This window comes from Anomaloglossus baeobatrachus, chromosome 12 (genome assembly GCF_048569485.1).
Source record: "Anomaloglossus baeobatrachus isolate aAnoBae1 chromosome 12, aAnoBae1.hap1, whole genome shotgun sequence".
In the NCBI taxonomy this organism is placed as follows: domain Eukaryota; kingdom Metazoa; phylum Chordata; class Amphibia; order Anura; family Aromobatidae; genus Anomaloglossus; species Anomaloglossus baeobatrachus.
In genome coordinates, this window is record NC_134364.1 from 126,084,414 (window position 1) to 126,098,577 (window position 14,164).

Here is a 14,164-nt window from a genome sequence, read left to right on the forward strand (position 1 = left end):
AAGAATATAACTACTATAATACTGCCCCCTATGTACAAGAATATAACTACTATAATACTGCCCCTATATACAAGAATATAACTACTATAATACTGCCTCCTATGTACAAGAATATAACTACTATAATACTGCCTCATATGTACAATAATATAACTACTATAATACTGCCTCATATGTACACACACAAATAATACCGCCAGTTATGTGCCACTCACCACTGGGAGTTGAATACACCGTAGAACACAGTGTTTTGCGGGTCTTCTGGATTGAGCAGCGCCACGTGACGGATGACATTGAAGGGGAAGTTTTGCTTGTAGTTACAGACCAGTTGGGCTTTGAGGAACGTTGTCCATTTTTTCTGTAGAACCTTGTCTCCTCCGACATCGTCCTGGAATGATAATGGAAGACTGTTTACTGCAATCGTGAATATAAATAGTGCTGCACACTGTTCCGTCCGTCACTGATAATCACCTTGCACACGCGGGCAACTCTGGACACCATCACCTTGTCAAAGAAATCAAACTCTTTCCCGGTTTCCTCAAAAAAGAAGTACACCTTCCCGGCCGAGTCTGGGGCCTGGATGTAGAAGGACCCCGCGAACGAGGCATCCGCTAACAGAGAGAGAAATAATGACTGTAGGGGGCGCTCCGCCTGCCGCTCACAGGACAAGCACCCCTTCCCCTCTCCCCCTTCCCCCTTAACCCCTTCCCGACCGGCTGATTTTGCGCTTTCCGTTTTTTTGCCATTCTTCTTTCGAGAGACGTAACGTTTTTATTTTTCAGTCAATCTGGCCATATGAGGGCTTGTTTTTTGCGGAACGAGCTGTACTTTTAAACAAAACCATGAATTTTACCATATAGTGTAATGAAAAATGGCAAAAAACTCCAAGTGTGGAAAAATTGCAAAAAAAGTGTAATTTCACGATTGTTTTTGAGATATTTCATTCAATGTGTTCACTATATGATAAAACTGATGTGTGGGTGTGATGGCTCAGGTCGGTGCAAGTTCGTAGACACCAAACATGTATAGGGTTACTTTTATATAAGGGGTGAAATAAAAATCAGAAGTTTGTATGAAAAAAGTGGCGCACGTTTTGCTCCATATTCCGCGACCCATAGCGTTCTCATTTTTCGCGATCTATGGCTCAGTGACGGCTTATTTCGTGCAACTGGAACTGTCGTTTTTTAATGGCACCATTCTTGCACAGATGCTACGTTTTGATCGCCTGTTATTTCATTTAGCACGAAATTTGTAATTTTGGCGTTTGGACTTTTTATTGCCGCTACGCCGTTTACTGATCAGATTAATTGATTTTATATTTTGATCGGGTATTTCTGAACGCGGCAATACCAAATGTGTGTACAGTATATTTTTATTTTTTTAACCCTTTAATTTTCAATGGGGCGAAAGGGAAGTGATTTGAACTTTTAGGGTTTTTATTATTATTTTTACATTTTTAAAACTTTTTTTTTTTTATTTTACCAGGTCCCCTATGGGGCTATAACAATCAGCAGTCTGATCGCTCATTTCTTTCTCCCGATCAGAGCAGCATCGCTCAGACCGGGAGAAATGATCATCTCTTGTAATAAGCAGCACTCGGCTGTTTCTTACAGGACCTGAGTGACGTGAGCACAGGAGCCATCACATGCCATGTGCTACCATGACAACCACCGGATCCACGTGATCACGTTACGTGACTTCCGGTATCAGCCTGTGAGTAAAGTTATAGCGTGATCGCTATTATAATAGCGCTGTCACATATTGACACCATTGAAGGGGTTAATAGGCATGGTCGGATAGCGATACTGCTCGTGCCTAGCAGGCACACATGTCAGCTGTACAAATCAGCTGCCATGTGCGCTGATCGCCGCTAGGACGTAAGATAACTGCCCGTGGTCGTTAAGGGGTTAACAGGTGCAGGACATGAATGATAAAGCATTTGGGGTGGGGGTCCCCTGTAAGGCTGATTATTTCATACAGTGCAGCCAGCCCAGAGAGGCGTCGGTCTTCAGGGGCGGCAGGGGGCCCAGGCTCCTCAGGATGATGGGCTCGTTTCCTCTGAAGTTGTTCATGGTTCCAGTATACAGCTCCCCATCTACAAGGAGAAAGGATGAGGACTATCAGGACATACAATGGCTGGAAAGCTGGGTAAGGGGGACACGGCATCAGTAGTCATCCAGCTTATCCAGAGGCAGATAGAACTATCATGGTGCCCCCTCCGGATTCCCGCCCTACTTACCGACCATTACGCCCGTGTGGGTGTGCTCAGGGTCGAAGGGCGACTGACCCTTGGACTCAAACGCTAGCGTCTCATTCTGATGGTTGAGCAGTAAAGAAAACGTGTTCAGGTCCTAAAATCCACAAACAGATTGTCAGCTCTTTGAGCCAGAATTGACTCCACGGCTTTCACACTATGAACCTGAAGCCCTACGACTCATAAGACAATGATGGATTGTAAGCTCTTTGGTCCAGGATTGAGCCGTGTGCCTCCAGACTACAGACCTAGAGGTCAAAAGCTCGTAATACGATGATTAGATTGTCAGCTCCTCGTGTCAGGGCTGATGAAGTCACGGAGCTTCTTTCATGTTAACGTTTAATTGCGGAGAGTAATTAGTTAAATTGTCAGAGCCGCAATTTACTGATTAACCGCCCTCTGGTGTAATTATAGGAGCGGTGCGGTGTGTGAGTAACGCCGACGCTTTCATCACTAAATATATTATATCTGTGTCAGGGTGAGCTTTTTTCCTCTGTTATCAGCTCTTCTGCTGGCAGTACTGGGCCTACGCCTGTTATTGCAGCGCTGCAGACTATGTCCAATCAGGGCCCGTTCCTACATCCGGCCATAGCAGGAATCTGGCAGAGGGGTGCAGGGACTTACCACATAGGTGCAGTTTGGGCAGAAGGCGTTGGTCCCACAGACGTACAGGTGAGTGGCATTTAAATGGAGCAGAATTCGGATAAAATTCAGACATTCACCCTAAAAAGATAAAAAATTGTCTGAATTTACATTTACCTCTAGGTGTCGCTGTTGCATGTGGATTCTTCATTTCCTATATTGACCTCTAGGTGTCGCTGTTGTGTCTGGCATTAGGTTTGGTACTAAAGTGCCCCTATGGTTCTCATACACTGCGTACTTAGAGGGCAGGGGTCTGTGTGCGGTGTTAGAGGTCCCCGTGTGACCATGTCCTGTAGCCTATGTCTTCATATATGGCATCACATGCGTTTATAAGGTTCTCACCTCTTTCCGCGCCTTCGATTTACAGTTTTCAATCTGATCGCGTTTAGAAGCCCAGGAAATCTGACGGAATAGACGTATGAGAAAGAAATGGTGATTAGGGCCTATATACCGTAATGCGCTATAATACAGCCTTGTAAAACACAGCAGTCCTCCAGAGACACATTCCTCCAGAGACACATTCCTCCAGAGACACAGTCCTCCAGAGACACAGTCCTCCAGGGAAACAGTCCTCCAGAGAAACAGTCCTCATGAGAAATAGTCCTCCAGAGACACAGTCCTCCAGAGAAACAGCCCTCATGAGAAATAGTCCTCCAGAGACACAGTCCTCCAGAGAAACAGTCCTCCAGAGAAACAGTCCTCTAGAGAAACAGTCCTCCAGAGACACAGTCCTCCAGAGACACAGTCCTCATGAGACACAGTCCTCCAGAGAAACAGTCCTCCAGAAAAACAGTCCTCCAGAGAAACAGTCCTCCAGAGAAACAGTCCTCATGAGAAATAGTCCTCCAGAGAAACCGCCCTCATGAGAAATAGTCCTCCAGAGAAACAGCCCTCCACGGAAACAGTCCTCCAGAGAAACCACCCTCATGAGACATAGTCCTCCAGAGAAATAGTCCTCCGGAGAAATAGTCCTCCAGGGAAACGGTCTTCCAGGGAAACGGTCCTCAAGGGAAACAGTCCTCAAGGGAAACAGTCCTCCAGAGAAACCGCCTTCATGAGAAATAGTCCTCCAGAGAAATAGCCCTCTACAGAATCAGTCCTCCAGAGAAACCGCCCTCATGCGACAGTCCTCATGAGAAACAGTCCTCCAGAGAAACCGCCCTCCAGAGAAACCGCCCTCCAGAGAAACCGCCCTCATGAGAAATAGTCCTCCAGAGAAACTGTCCTCCAGAGAAACCGCCCTCATGAGAAACCGCCCTCATGAGAAATAGTCCTCCAGAGAAACTGTCCTCCAGAGAAACTGTCCTCCAGAGAAACTGTCCTCCAGAGAAACTGTCCTCCAGAGAAACTGTCCTCCAGAGAAACTGTCCTCCAGAGAAACCGCCCTCATGAGAAATAGTCCTCCAGAGAAACTTCCCTCATGAGAAATAGTCCTCATGAGAAACAGTCCTGATGAGAAATAGTCCTCATGAGAAACAGTCCTCCAGAGAAACAATGCTCCAAATAAACAATCCCTTGGAAAAACTGTTCTCAAGAGAATTCATACCCTTTAGACATGGTCCTGTGGAGACACAGTCCTTCAAAGAAACAGGCACAATCATCAGTATTTCCTCGAAGACAGAGTCCTCCAGAGAAATTTTAGGAAATTGGTACTTAAAAACAAAGTCTTCTCAAAAGACTAGCACTCCAGAGAAACAGCCCCCAGAGTCAAAGTACTCTAGAAATATAGTCCACCAAAAAGACCATTCATAAAAACACTCCACTAAAGGCATGTTCCTCCATAGAAGCAGTCTATCAGAGACATAGTCCTCTGGAGAAACAGACCCTCAGAGACATGGTCATCCAGAGAAGCAGTCTCTCAAAGAATATGGTCCATCAAAGGCACTGTTCTCACAGTATAGGTCAGGGTCTTACCTCTCCCGTCAGCCTGAGGTTCCCAGGATCCTTCATGTTGAAGGCAAGGATGTTGTCCCTGGCGCCCACATACAGTGTTTCCCTGTCCTCGGAGAGCAGGAGCCGGTCATAGTGCTGGATGTCACTTCTACTGAAGATGTTGATTGATCTGGATGGGTCACCTAAGACACAGGCAGCAGAGGTATTACAATAATGACACCTGCTACTGGTTACCCTGGGGAGGGCATAAGCTGACTCAGACACATGTTCCTCACATGTTTATCAACTTTACACAGGTAACCACCATGACCCTCCGGTGAAATATCACATGAGAAAACCTGTTCTTCTGGTTTTCCAGGGACTTTCTGCGGGTGATGAGACCTGAGACTGTGATCACTTCTAGTACCAGAGTAAGAAACAAACAGAGACCTGGTTCTCCAGGGAAAAAGTAACACATAGGTCTGGTTCTCCAGGGAAACAGTCTCTCAGAGGCCTGGTCCTCAGAGGCCATAGTCGCTGAGGGAACTGGTCCTCCATAGAAATAGTCCCTCAGAGACATGGTCCTCCAGAGAAACAGTCCCGAGATCTGGTCTCCCAGGAAAACTGTCCCTCAGAGACCTGGTCCTCCAGGGAAACAGCCCCTTGGAGACCTGGTCCTCCATGGAAAGAGGCTCTAAGAAATCTGGTCTTCCAAAGAAACAGGCCCTTGGAGACCTCGTCCTCCAAAGAAACAGCCCCTCAGAGACCTGGTTTTCCAAAGAAACAAAAGCCCTTGGAGACCTGGTCGTCCAGGAAAACAGCTCCTGAGAAACCTGGTCCTCGAGAAAAACAGACCCTCAGAGATCTGCTCCTCCAGGGAAACAGCCCCTGAGAGAACTTATCCGCCAGGGAAACAGCCCCTCAGAGAACTCATCCGCCAGGGAAACAGCCCCTCAGAGAAAACAGCTGTTCAGAGACCTGGTCCTCTAGGAAAACAGCCCCTCAGAGACCTGGTCCTCCTGGAAAACAGCCCCTCAGAGACCTGGTCCTCCTGGAAAACAGCCCCTCAGAGACCTGGTCCTCCAGGGAAACAGCCCCTCAGAGACCTGTCCCACAAAAAAAAGACTTCCTCAAAGGCCATGAATATAGTTTTCCAGAAGTTGAGTCCCTGAATGCGTGATGCAATGAAGTCCCTATTGGCTGTCCCAGCTTTCCCAGGAATCGGATGTGCCACTTACCTCGCTGGAAGGCGATTCTGGGCACAGGCTCCGCGCCGGCATAGTTCAGCAGCACCAGCACCAACCACTGACTGACCACCCAGGGGGGCATGACGACAAGAGGACGATCACAAGCCCCAAGTATTACTTATATCCCAGATCTGTGGAGAGAGGGGAAAGTAAGTGACCCCTTTTGCCAAAGTTGCACCAAATCTGCCAAATATCTCACAATGTATCTGTAATGAGGTAGCGGTAGCAATAGACAGAGTATCGCACCTCTCCCTGACCGATGTATGTGTATGTGCCGGGCAGCGGTGCGATGCTCTGCAGGTTGTTTTGCTGCTATTGATGTAAATGGGGAAGGAAGCGCTTCTATTCCTCTTTATGGCGGATGTTGTGGGGTCTCTCCAGGGGGAAATACTCCAGTTCTATGTTTCGATGGCGGGCGGCCGTACAATATAACATGCTTGTAGGATAAGACTGTGACAATCCGTCATATAGGTGTCACTATGGAGGATTATGGGTCATGTTATTGAGACTCTGGTGACATTATCATCAGGTCCTTGCTTATATAGCGGCCATTATATATCCAAGCCCCTTATATCACAGTCTTCAATGGCGCCGGGTCCCATAGTGATGTGATAACCGAAGGCTGCAGCCAGAGACCATGTGGGTATGATGGGCACCAATATGGTGGCGCCGGCTGAATCCAGAGAGAGTTTACTCATTTACATTGAATATGATGTTGAAATGGCGTCTGACACTGGCAGCAGCAGACAGGTCCCATGATGGGGACGGTGTGGCGGCACACGATGGTTATATGGCTCCGTTCTCGTATCACTGATGTCACTGCGGTTCTGCTGTGGTTTCCAGTAAAGAAGAAGTGTCTACAGTGGGGGAGGGGAGCGTGCTGCAAAATACTCCAAATACTATCGCAGGTAGTGTCCATATAACACTCCGTAGGCTACCAAAATAGGTCTGTGTGTGCTGCCCATATAATACCCCATAGTCTACTGTAATACACATGATGCCCCTATAACAGTACCAAAACAATACCACTTGTGGTGTCCATATAAAGTATCCATGTGATATCAGAATAATACTGCATGTGGTGCTCATATAATACTCCAATTCTACTGTACATGGTTCCCATATAACACTACCAAAGAAATGCCACTTGTGGTGCCCATATAATAATCTGTAAACTATCCAAATAGCATCACACATGGTGCCCATATAATACTCCATACACTATGGAAATCTACCGCACATGGTGCCCATATAATACTACCAAAATTCTACTACATGTGCCCATTAATAATCCATAAATTACCCAAATACCATCACACATGGTGCCCATATAATAACCCATACACTAATCCAAGTATTACCACATAATGTGCCCATATAATAAACACTAACCATGACATACAAAGCCATCCACAACCCGTCTCCTCCTTACATCTGTGACCTAGTCTCCCGGTACCTACCTGCACGCAACCTCAGATCCTCTCTCCTCTACTCACAATCGCATCCAAGGTTTCTCCCACGCCTCCCCCATACTCTGGATACAAGACTCTGACCTACCATGGAAAGCTTCAGAAGGAACCTGAAGACCCACCTCTCCCGACAAGCCTACAACCTGCCGTAATCCTCAGTCCACTTTAGCGCCACACGACCATCTCCGCCCTCACCTACTGTATCCCCACACATCCCCTGTAGACTGTGAGCCCTCGTGGGCAGGGTCCTCTCTCCTCCTGTATCCTCCTCCATCCCCTGTAGACTGTGAGCCCTCATAAGCAGGATCCTCGCTCCTCCTGTAGACTGTGATCCCTCGTGGGCATGGTCCTCTCTCATCTTGTACCCTCACCCATCCCCTGTATACTGTGAGCCCTCGTGGGCAGGATCCTCTCTCCTCCTGTAGACTGTGATCCCTCGTGGGCATGGTCCTCTCTCATCTTGTACCCTCACCCATCCCCTGTAGACTGTGATCCCTCGTGGGCAGGGTCCTCTCTCCTCCTGTATCCTCCTCCATCCCCTCTATACTGTGAGCCCTCGTGGGCAGGGTCCTATCTCCTCCTGTAGACTGTGAGCCCTCGTGGGCATGATCCTCTCTCCTCCTGTATCCTCACCCATCCTCTCTATACTGTAAGCCCTCATGGGCAGGGTCCTGTCTCCTCCTGTATACTGTGATCCCTCGTGGGCAGGGTCCTCTCTCGTCCTGTACCCTCACCCATCCCCTGTAGACTGTGAGCCCTCATAAGTAGGGTCCTCTCTCCTCCTGTATCCTCACCCATCCCCTCTATACTGTGATCCCTCGTGGGCAGGGTCCTATCTCGTCCTGTACCCTCACCCATCCCCTGTAGACTGTGAGCCCTCGTAAGCAGGGTCGTCTCTCCTCCTGTATCCTCACCCATCCCCTCTATACTGTGATCCCTCATGGGCATGGTCCTCTCTTGTCCTGTACCCTCACCCATCCCCTGTAGACTGTGAGCCCTCGTGGGCATGGTCCTCTCTCCTCCTGTATCCTCACCCATCCCCTCTATACTGTGAGCCCTCGTGGGCAGGGTCCTGTCTCCTCCTGTATACTGTGATCCCTCGTGGGCAGGGTCTTCTCTCGTCCTGTACCCTCACCCATCCCCTGTAGACTGTGAGCCCTCGTGGGCAGGGTCTTCTCTCGTCCTGTACCCTCATCCATCCCCTGTAGACTGTGAGCCCTCGTAAGCAGGGTCCTCTCTCCTCCTGTATCCTCACCCATCCCCTCTATACTGTGAGCCCTCGTGGGCAGGGTCCTCTCTCCTCCTATATCCTCACCCATCCCCTCTATACTGTGAGCCCTCGTGGGCAGGGTCCTCTCTCGTCCTGTACCCTCACCCATCCCCTGTATACTGTGAGCCCTCGTGGGCAGGGTCCTCTCTCCTCCTGTATCCTCACCCATCCCCTGTATACTGTGAGCCCTCGTGGGCAGGGTCCTCTCTCCTCCTGTATCCTCACCCATCCCATGTATACTGTGAGCTCTCGTGGGCAGGGTCCTCTCTCCTCCTGTATACTGTGATCCCTCGTGGGCATGGTCCTCTCTCGTCCTGTACCCTCACCCATCCCCTGTATACTGTGAGCCTTCGTGGGAAGGGTCCTGTCTCCTCCTGTATACTGTGATCCCTCGTGGGCAGAGTCCTCTCTCCTCCTGTATCCTCACCCATCAACTGTATACTGTGAGCCCCTGGGGGCAGGGTCCTCTCTCCTCCTGTAGACTATGAGCCCTCGCAGGCAGGGTCTTCTCTCATCCTGTAGACTGTGAGCCCTCGCAGGCAGGGTCTTCTCTCATCCTGTAGACTGTGAGCCCTCGCAGGCAGGGTCTTCTCTCCTCCTGTAGACTATGAGCCCCCGGGGGCAGGGTCATCTCTCCTCCTGTAGACTATGAGCCCCCGGGGGCAGGGTCATCTCTCCTCCTGTAGACTATGAGCCCCCGGGGGCAGGGTCATCTCTCCTCCTGTAGACTATGAGCCCCCGGGGGCAGGGTCATCTCTCCTCCTGTAGACTGTGAGCCCCCGGGGGCAGGGTCATCTCTCCTCCTGTAGACTATGAGCCCCCGGGGGCAGGGTCATCTCTCCTCCTGTAGACTATGAGCCCCCGGGGGCAGGGTCATCTCTCCTCCTGTAGACTATGAGCCCCCGGGGGCAGGGTCATCTCTCCTCCTGTAGACTGTGAGCCCCCGGGGGCAGGGTCCTCTCTTCTCCTGTAGACTATGAGCCCCCGGGGGCAGGGTCCTCTCTCCTCCTGTAGACTATGAGCCCTCGGGGGCAGGGTCCTCTCTCCTCCTGTATACTATGAGCCCTCAGGGGCAGGATCCTCTCTCCTCCTGTAGACTATGAGCCCTCGCGGGCAGGGTCCTCTCTCCTCCTGTATACTATGAGCCCTCGCGGGCAGGGTCTTCTCTCCTCCTGTAGACTATGAGCCCTCGCGGGCAGGGTCCTCTCTCCTCCTGTATATTATGAGCCCCCGGGGGCAGGGTCCTCTCTCCTCCTGTAGACTATGAGCCCTCGCGGGCAGGGTCCTCTCTCCTCCTGTATACTATGAGCCCCCGGGGGCAGGGTCCTCTCTCCTCCTGTAGACTATGAGCCCTCGCGGGCAGGGTCCTCTCTCCTCCTGTATACTATGAGCCCCTGGGGGCAGGGTCCTCTCTCCTCCTGTAGACTATGAGCCCTCGCGGGCAGGGTCCTCTCTCCTCCTGTAGACTATGAGCCCTCGCGGGCAGGGTCCTCTCTCCTCCTGTATACTATGAGCCCCCGGGGGCAGGGTCCTCTCTCCTCCTGTAGACTGTGAGCCCTCGTGAGCAGGGTCTTCTCTCCTCCTGTAGACTATGAGCCCTCGCGGGCAGGGTCCTCTCTGCTCCTGTATACTATGAGCCCCCGGGGGCAGGGTCTTCTCTCCTGTATACTATGAGTCCTCAGGGGCAGGGTCCTCTCTCCTCCTGTAGACTATGAGCCATCGCAGGCAGGGTCCTCTCTCCTCCTGTATACTATGAGCCCCCGGGGGCAGGGTCATCTCTCCTCCTGTAGACTATGAGCCCCCGGGGGCAGGGTCTTCTCTCCTGTATACTATGAGCCCTCAGGGGCAGGGTCCTCTCTCCTCCTGTATACTATGAGTCCTCAGGGGCAGGGTCCTCTCTTCTCCTGTATACTGTGAGCCCCCGGGGGCAGGGTCCTCTCTCCTCCTGTATACTATGAGCCCTCGCGGGCAGGGTCCTCTCTCCTCCTGTATACTATGAGCCCTCGCGGGCAGGGTCCTCTCTCCTCCTGTATACTATGAGCCCTCGCGGGCAGGGTCTTCTCTCCTCCTGTAGACTGTGAGCCCTCGCGGGCAGGGTCTTCTCTCCTCCTGCAGACTATGAGCCCTCGCGGGCAGGGTCCTCTCTCCTCCTGTATACTATGAGCCCCCGGGGGCAGGGTCTTCTTTCCTCCTGTAGACTATGAGCCCCCGGGGGCAGGGTCCTCTCTCCTCCTGTAGACTATGAGCCCTCGCGGGCAGGGTCCTCTCTCCTCCTGTAGACTATGAGCCCTCGCGGGCAGGGTCCTCTCTCCTCCTGTACCTTGTAGTGTTTATGATTATTGTACTTGTCCCTTATGTATACCCCTTTTTCACATGTAAAGCCCATGGAATAAATGGTGCTATAATAATAGTATAATCAGTCCACTATCCTAATATTACCACACACGGCGCCCATTTAATACTCTATGCAAATATGTGATCACTACATGCAGTAGTATTCTGGAGTCTACACTTCAGGTAGTAACACTTCATAAACTCCCAAATACTGCCACATAAAGTGACGTAATACTCTATACATTACAAAAATAGTACTGCACAAGGGGCCATATCTTCCTCCATATCTGACGCCATACATTACCACACATAATGGACCCATATTCCCGTCACTTTAATCCGCGTTCTCTCAGTTTGCGCTTTCCTTCCTCTATTTTTATTACTTCCCTCGTAAAGCTCTTGAGGTTTCATTCTGAGCAGTTGTGACATTCGCAGACTTTCCGCCACCTCCGTCCTGTACCTGTTACAAGACTCAGAGTGACCACATCTATGGGCGCGGTTCTGGTTGCCAAATATTCATTTACAGTCATATGAAAAAGTTTGGGCACCCCTATTAATGTTAACCTTTTTTCTTTATAACAATTTGGGTTTTTGCTATTTCAGTTTCATAGATCTAATAACTGATGTACTCAGTAATATTTCTGGATTGAAATGAGGTTTTTTGTACTAACAGAAAATGTGCAATCCGCATTTAATCAAAATTTGACCGGTGCAAAAGTATGGGCACCCTTATCAATCTCTTGATTCGAAACCTCCTAACTACTTTTTACTGACTTACTAAAGCACTAAATTAGTTTTGTAACCTCATTGCGCTTTGCACTTCATAGGCAGGTGTATCCAATCATGAGAAAAGGTATTTAAGGTGGCCACTTGCAAGTTGTTCTCCTATTGGAATCTCCTATGAAGAGTGGCATCATGGGCTCCTCAAAACAACTCTCAAATGATCTGAAAACAAAGATTATTCAACATAGTTGTTCAGGGGAAGGATACAAAAATTGTCTCAGAGATTTAAACTGTCAGTTTCCACTGTGAGGAACATAGTAAGGACATGGAAGAACACAGGTACAGTTCTTGTTAAGCCCAGAAGTGGCATGCCAAGAAAAATATCAGAAAGGCAGAGAAGAAGAATGGTGAGAACAGTCAAGGACAATCCACAAACCACCTCCGAAGACCTGCAGCATCATCTTGCTGCAGATGGTGTCAATGTGCATCGGTCAACAATACAGCGCACGTTGCACAAGGAGAAGCTGTATGGGAGAGTGATGCGAAAGAAGCCGTTTCTGCAAGCACGCCACAAACAGAGTCGCCTGAGGTATGCAAAAGCACATTTGGACAAGCCAGTTACATTTTGGAAGAAGGTCCTGTGGACTGATGAAACAAAGATTGAGTTGTTTGGTCATACAAAAAGGCGTTATGCATGGAGGCAAAAAAACACGGCATTCCAAGAAAAGCACTTGCTACCCACAGTAAAATTTGGTGGCGGTTCCATCATGCTTTGGGGCTGTGTGGCCAATGCCGGCACCGGGAATCTTGTTAAAGTTGAGGGTCGCATGGATTCAACTCAGTATCAGCAGATTCTTGACAATAATGTGCAAGAATCAGTGACGAAGTTGAAGTTACGCAGGGGATGGATATTTCAGCAAGACAATGATACAAAACACCGCTCCAAATCTACTCAGGCATTCATGCAGAGGAACAATTACAATGTTCTGGAATGGCCATCCCAGTCCCCAGACCTGAATATCATTGAAAATCTGTGGGATGATGTGAAGCGGCTGTCCATGCTCGGCGACCATCAAACTTAACTGACCTGGAATTGTTTTGTAAACAGGAATGGTCAAATCTACCTTTATCCAGGATCCAGGAACTCATTAAAAGCTACAGGAAGCGACTAGAGGCAAAAGGAGGATCTACAAAATATTAATGTCACTTTTATGTTGAGGTGCCCATACTTTTGCACCGGTCAAATTTTGTTGAAATGCGGATTGCACATTTTCTGTTAGTACAATAAACCTCATTTCAATCCAGAAATATTACTCAGTCCATCAGTTATAAGATATATGAAACTGAAATAGCAAAAACCCAAATTGTTATAAAGAAAAAAGGTTAACATTAATAGGGGGGCCCAAACTTTTTCATATGACTGTTACAATCTCTTTAAAGACTGAGGCAGAATTACACCTCTTCTACTTTAATTCAGTCCCATATCGCTACCGAACCAGCGGACACGAGCGTCAGGACTCCAGGAAAGAGCGATGTGCTGCAGCCGAATTGTGGTTAAATACTGACATCAGATTCCGCCCTCGCACCAACAAGTCTCCGTCACTGCATCTTACTATTATAGTGCGCTGCCACATTAACCACACCGGAAGAGAGAGGCCGAGAAGGTGCGTATATAGAGAATACAGCAAAGATGAGAAGTGGTACTATGCAGTGTATATATACAGAAAAATACTGATACTGAGGATTACACCCAGTATACAGAACAGGAGAAGTGGTACTGTGCAGTGTATATATACAGAATAATACAGATACTGAGGATTACACCCAGTATACAGGACAGGAGAAGTGGTACTGTGCAGTGTATATATACAGAATAATACAGGTACTGAGGATTACACTCAGTATACAGGACAGGAGAAGAGGTACTGTGCAGTGTATATATACAGAATAATTCAGATACTGAGGATTACACCCAGTATACAGGACAGGAGAAGTGGTACTGTGCAGTGTATATATACAGAATAATACAGGTACTGAGGATTACACCCAGTATACAGGACAGGAGAAGTGGTACTGTGCAGTGTATATATACAGAATAATACAGATACTGAGGATTACACCCAGTATACAGGACAGGAGAAGTGGTACTGTGCAGTGTATATATACAGAATAATACAGATACTGAGGATTACACCCAGTATACAGGACAGGAGAAGTGGTACTGTGCAGTGTATATATACAAAATAATACAGATACTGAGGATTACACCAGTATACAGGACAGGAGAAGTGGTACTGTGCAGTGTATATATACAGAATAATACAGATACTGAGGATTACACCCAGTATACAGG

At 48.8% G+C, this 14,164-nt stretch overlaps 1 protein-coding gene across 5 annotated transcripts in view; it reads right to left on the bottom strand.

Moving 5' to 3' along the window:
- The window catches only part of SEMA4A (semaphorin 4A), a 105,665-nt gene that overhangs the window by 14,172 nt on the left and 77,329 nt on the right, over window positions 1-14,164 (bottom strand). For all 5 annotated transcript variants that reach the window (XM_075330961.1, XM_075330957.1, XM_075330959.1 and 2 more), the window contains exons 2-9: window positions 6,007-6,146; window positions 4,811-4,971; window positions 3,239-3,298; window positions 2,879-2,977; window positions 2,240-2,351; window positions 1,979-2,095; window positions 472-611; window positions 216-388 (exon numbers count right to left, since the gene is read on the bottom strand). In XM_075330961.1, coding sequence (XP_075187076.1) covers window positions 216-388; window positions 472-611; window positions 1,979-2,095; window positions 2,240-2,351; window positions 2,879-2,977; window positions 3,239-3,298; window positions 4,811-4,971; window positions 6,007-6,097 — 953 coding nt within the window. In that variant the 5' untranslated portion in view covers window positions 6,098-6,146. The remainder of the gene's footprint in view (window positions 1-215; window positions 389-471; window positions 612-1,978; window positions 2,096-2,239; window positions 2,352-2,878; window positions 2,978-3,238; window positions 3,299-4,810; window positions 4,972-6,006; window positions 6,147-14,164) is intronic.